Source organism: Plectropomus leopardus, chromosome 12 (genome assembly GCF_026936395.1).
Source record: "Plectropomus leopardus strain MGB_pleo_1.0 chromosome 12, ASM2693639v1, whole genome shotgun sequence".
NCBI classification, from domain to species: Eukaryota; Metazoa; Chordata; class Actinopteri; order Perciformes; family Serranidae; genus Plectropomus; species Plectropomus leopardus.
The window spans coordinates 28,459,606-28,465,697 of record NC_142187.1 but is presented as its reverse complement, the minus strand read 5'-3'; the positions used below and the strand labels follow the sequence as shown (position 1 = coordinate 28,465,697).

General features: G+C 37.9%; 1 protein-coding gene across 1 annotated transcript; it reads right to left on the bottom strand.

Annotated features, from left to right (window-relative positions):
• Positions 1–505: 505 nt before the first annotated feature.
• Positions 506–2,418, bottom strand: LOC121951879 (apolipoprotein D-like). Its single transcript, XM_042498365.2, has 5 exons — positions 2,299–2,418; positions 2,031–2,164; positions 1,796–1,917; positions 971–1,056; positions 506–874 (listed from the first exon to the last, which is right to left on the bottom strand). Exons 1-5 carry the CDS (start codon positions 2,348–2,350, stop codon positions 633–635), a joined length of 636 nt encoding a protein of 211 aa, XP_042354299.1. The 5' UTR covers positions 2,351–2,418; the 3' UTR covers positions 506–632.
• Positions 2,419–6,092: the final 3,674 nt, after the last annotated feature.

The following is a 6,092-nucleotide window of genomic DNA, read 5'->3' as shown; positions in this document are numbered from 1 at the left end:
ATCGAGAGGGGGGGGACTTTGGATGTTTACATATTTTCCCCAAAAAACTACAAAAGACACTGTAAGCATCATCCAGCACATTATAAATCAAAGCTTATTATTTGCAGATGAAAAATATAAACTACAATGTATTATGCCGTAAAACTTCAATTAACCTTCTAACAAATTGACTTGATTTCTTTTAAAATCATGAGAAAAAGGCAATGAGCAAGAAGAACTGATGCAAAAATTAGCAAAAGTTACAAAAAAATTACCCTGAAAATGAGTGAAAAATAAAGTAAACAAACAACATGAAAGTAGAAAAATTCATTAATGAATAATATTTTTAAAGCTTGATTTTGAAATTCACATTTTGTGTGCAGAGCAATATGAGTGAGTAATATTAAAGATCTATAAATATATCTGACTTGACATTAAATTTTAAAAAATGTGAGTTGCAGCACTTGTATGTTGTTCAGAATAAGTCCTGTAAGTCCTCTAAAAACAAAACACACCACAACATGCATTTCTTTCTACAGGTTTATTGCACTGTCTTTACACTACGCATTGACAGGATAACACACACCACAGTCCACTGTGACATGTCCCCCTGTCTCTCAGACCTGCAGAGGCTGAAACAGGAGTGACTCTGTTTACTCGTCCATGGGGCTGCAGTAAACCTCGTCGTGGTTGGTGGGGATCATCTTGTCCACGTTGACTCCGACGGAGGTCAGGATGCCATGCAGCTGCTCTACGGTCTCCGCAGAGAGGGTGGGCTCTCTGCTCAGGATCCAGGACAGCTCCATGCGGAAAAGGCCGAAGTCGGTGCAGCCGTAGACCAGAGAGTGGCCCTCGTAGTCGGTGGACAGCACCCAGTAGGGACCAGGGGGAGTTCCTGCAAGAGAGATGAATAAGAGTCAAAGCTGCTGAACTATTAAATACACAAATAACTATTTAAATATGTGGATATATTTGTAATGAACTTCTTTACCAGAGAAGGAGACCTCAAGTTTGGCGGGCACAGCGGGGTCCTTGACCTTGGCCTGGCCGACGATAGAATTAATGCTTCCATTATCACTGAAAGAAAATAAGATAGAGATATAAAGTCAGTCATACATTTCCTTTAACTTTCACACATTTTTGGAAGTTCCAATGTATCGTATATACTCCCCTTTTCACTGAGTGATTCCTGTTCATACATTTGAAACAGTTAAAACGATCAGTTTGTGATCCCGTGTGAATTTTGGCAGAGGAAATTTCATACATCTAATGTTTAAAGTTAAAAAGAAAAAATAAATAAAATATGAAATGTGGCCTTACTTCCATCACAGTGCTGTTTATTGAGGAATTACGCACTAATCTAGAAGTTAAAGGGATAATTCTCAATTTTTTGAAGTGGTGTGGTATGAGGAACTTAAAAAAAGCAATAACCAACTTGGTAAGAAATGTCCCACAAATTGGAAGAAATTAGTAAAAGGTGACAAGACAATTATCTAAAAAATACTTTTAAAAAAGAGGGGAGGATTATTAGAAAAACAAAATCAAGAAAGGGGAAAAATCTATTTAGAAACTGGATAATTTTACATTTAAACTATGCTGCAAAATATTGTATATATTCTGTTGTATATATTTTTTTTTTTTGCACTTTTTAAAATTCATTTTCTTGTTTGTTTTTGGAGCCCCATCAAACCAATTTCCTCAGATTTCAAAGGGTCAAATGATGATTTCAAAGATGAGTGAGTGATCATATTTCCAAAAAACAATATAAGAGAATATTAAAACCATCAAATCTAAAATGTAGGCAGCATGTACTTACAGCAGCTCCCTGTTGAAGACCCCGAGGACTCCAGGACCCTTCAGGCTGTAGGTGGCAGTGCCGCACTCGCCTTTCTGGAAGGCTGTCGGCAGCTTCATGATCTCATACCACTTACCAATGTACTGCAGAGGAAACACAGGAGCTCACATTTACATTGTTGCTAAACAGGCAAGATTCCCACGCTGTGCATAACATTAATCAGCAGCAAAGGAAATTATAAAAAGTTTTTATTCACCCTGGTGGGATCAAAGTTGGCCTGAACAGCAGGTGTGGGGCATTTACCGAACTTCAACACCTGAGCGCTGGCTGCGAGAGCACACAGCAGAGTCAAGGAAATCACCTGCATGGCCTTCATCTTTTCACCACCACCTGCAGAGAACAAAACACACAGCACCAATGTTTAAACAGTCAGCTTTACAAGCTGATCTTTGAGGGTTTAAGTGAAGTGAGGAGGAAGAGTCATGTCTGCAGTGTGCGCACCTGTGAGTAATCAGTGTTACTACCTGTGTGCAGGACGCTCAGCCTTGAGGGTCTTTTATAGATCCAAAGCTTCATTATTGATCACATTCCTCTCTGGTGTTTACATGTTAAAGGGTGGAGGAGGTGGAGTGGGAGAGTTGGCACCTGTTCAAATGACAACGCTGTTCAAACAGGCCTCATACCTTTCCATTGATCCCATTCACTCATTTTCTGTCCATTCATCTCAATGACAAACTTTTTCATCTTTTTCAAGAGGAACTTTGATCAAAAACCAGCATGATAAATGTGAGTTACAAACAAGATAAATAATAAACACAAATCCAAAATATCTTTTATCTGCGTGCTCCAGTAGACAGAAAGCCAGAATCAAAGCAGCTGATACTCTGTGAACTAAAGAAATGCATTTTTCATGTTGTGGACTTTAGAGGCCACATTTCCCTTCTTAGGTTTGCTTGAGATTATAATTAGCATCTGCTTATTTTCATTGCTTAAATATTTTACTTTTTCTCCCCAAAATCGTGATCTAAAGATAATATGAATGCCATCACTCTACATATTCATGTTTGTGAAAGAGAGATAGTTGCATGATCAATCTCACTAATTAAAGAAATGATTTGACATTTTGGGATCTATGTTTGTCCTCACTTCTACAGAGAGTTTGTTATATAATGAACCAAAAATTTAAAAGCAGCACTGTGTTTTTTCTCCAATTTTTTTCACATGTTTAAGTTAAAGATCTTAGACTTTTTAATGACTTAACAAAAATATTTCTCTCAAATTTTGGTCACAAATTTGTTAAAATTTGTGTCAGTGAGTATTTCTCCTTTTCCAAGAAAATCCATTCACCTGACAGGTGTGGCGCATCAAGATACTGATTAAACAGCATCATTACCACACAGCTGATGTAATAGTTTGTGTTGGTACAGCTGGAGATATCACTGTCAGCAGAATTCAACACAACTTCTTCCACAGGGCAAAACACGGGATAGTCACGCGACACTTTGTTCAACTGTACGTAAATTTAAAGAGCATTAATTGCGCAGACACCAGAACAATCACAGCGTCCTGCAATGATGAAGAAGCTCTTGTCAGGGATGTGTCAGGATGCATTAGTGTTTACACTAATGTGATGTGTGGACTGAATGTTCATTTTACGACCATAAGCTGTTTCCAATGTCAAATTCGTGAATTTGGCAGTACATCCCGCAGACCATGTAAAACCACAGCCTGTTTTCGTTCCAAAGTTGTTAAATACTGCCGCTTTTGCAGTGCTTTTGGTGCAAGATCCCGACACCAAAAGTCACTTTTCGCGTCTGCATGACAAGCTGCTGGACAATATTAGCTGAGAACGCGGACGGTCAGATCCATTTGCGTTGTTACTCTGCGCCGCCAGATGGCTGAACGTCTTTTGCCACAGCAGCATGATGGACAGATGGGCAGCGTGCTTGAAAAAATAGTCGGATGGAACCTCTTGTGGCTGTATGATATGTTACTGGATGGTGTCAGGTGTGATGGATGGATCTTACAAACCCCAGACTTTCATGCAGGAGTTCAGTGTTTGCTTCGTGCCTGCATGTGATGGGTTTTTTTTGGCACCATACCATGTGCCTCCTTCCCCTAATCCCAACCATCCAGCATGTGTGTTTGACTTCCTGGCGTTGGTTGCCATGTGCTTTTGTTGCATAAACAGAACCACGTGCAGCGTAATCCCACCATGTGCTTTTGCTGACATCACAATAGCGGCACCCAGAACATAAAGAGCAGAAGGATACCTACAGTGTAATATGTAAATACAAAAGTCCACTGCAAAGCTGCAACATGTGACAACTTGGGCTGAGAACGTGTTGGAAACCACACCAACTCAGCTCTAATATCCGCTGCAGCACTAGCTGCTATTTTCTAAGAACAAGAGTCATTAAAAGAAGACATCCTGTTTTGCATTAACAACAGCAATGAAAAAAAAAGTACAAATTACACTCCACTGTTTCCAGTATCCGTCTCTCGATCACCAAACATAAGTGCTGATTAGGTGAACATTTACTGCATCTTCCCTCTTTTGTAGACCTCAGGTTCTCTTGGTGTTTACTAAAGCACACACAGGTGTAAAGAAAGATTAATTGGGCACAGGTGCATCTGGTTTTCTTGATGCTCCCGCAGCAGCTCTCTCCGCCTCTGGAGTCACTTTTAATCCCTGCCCTGCTTTTTACAAGAGAGCTGCGAGGGCTTTGGAAACCACTTTGGACTGAAAATGGGTTGAAGCTGAAGGAGTCCGGGGTGGTTTATCAGCAGCAGAGATGGAGAAAACAGATCAGACAAAGAGCTGCAGGACACAAAATGCTCATTAAATACATTTAACATTTAGATATCATTATAAGGAGCATTAGAGGCATTGAAAAGATGGTCAGGCTGGCTGTATATTGTGATAAACAACTGCCTCAGTTGAATTTTAATTGGTTAGTTATTACTTTCAATGCATTATCTACATTCTCAGTTTTGTAATGTTTTGTCTGGCAACATTTTAGAGGAAAAAAACCCTGTTGTCTCATGATAATTAAAGTCTGTTTTCCTACAACAGTTTCACAACAGAAATTATGTTTATGTCCTTAGAGGGAAAGTTTTTCAAAGCTCAGTCCAAAATATTCAGAGGCAGATTTGTCCTTTGATTCAAAAACAGTGTTTCAGTTCGTCAGAGATAAAAAAAGATGAAAACCCACTGTGGGCATTTTTAAAAAGAATTTTTAATATATTTATTTTTATTCACGCAGCAAGTTTCTTGCTCTTTCACTTGTATCACAACAAGAATAAGTATCAAATCCATGCTATAGTGGCCTACGCGTTTCGTACAGTATGTTCTACATATTCATTCTCATACTGTTTTAGCAGCTGGTATAAGAAAAAAACAACATACCTAACCACTTACCATGGTATGGTTAGAGGGATAACTATTATACTGTTACCATGGTAACCACATATGTAACAAATGTCATTGTATGTGAACATGCAGTGACAATACAGGCGTTCAGTTCAATTCAGTTCAATTCAATTCAATTCAATTCAATTCAATTCAATTCAATTCAATTCAATTCAATTCAATTCAATTCAGTTCAGTTCAGTTCAACTCAGTTCAATGTAACATGAAGTGATGATATACATGCAACATCAGACATCCATCAAACTGTAATTTTGGAGTGTAATTTTGGGTTAAGTAGTTTTCAATTATTATATTCTTATATTATTATAAAACAGCAACAGAATTATTTATCTAGTGATTTTAATATTATAGATTTGGAATTTTAATTTTAATTTTTTTAGATTGGCATTATTTGTGATGTGGAGCTTTTTTCTCCTGGAAAGTGTTTTGGGCCATTGCAGTGTGTTTGCCCTGGTTGGCAACATACAAATGCAATGGAAAACCATCCAACAGTTGTGAAGATAGTTTTCCTAAAATCATAAATGTGCATCTCATGGTTGCACTGGAGAAAAAGTATGAAGATCATCAAATTCAGGTAGATTCATCCAGTGGGAACCATGAATGATTATACCAAATGTAAGGAAAAATTATTGAATAAATGTTGAGATATTTCAGTTTGAGGGCCAAGATATTTTTTTATTCTCCATTTCACCTGCAATCATTTGACATTAAACAAACCATATATATTCTTCATTAAAATGAAATACATTAAATTTTGCTGAGCGTAATCTGTGATTGATCTGTTTTGTTTGGTGATTTTGAAGGTGATTCAGCTGTTGTATCGATCCTCTGTGTCTCATGTTGTTGCACTTATGTAGTTTCTATTCAAAAAAAAAAAAAAGGATT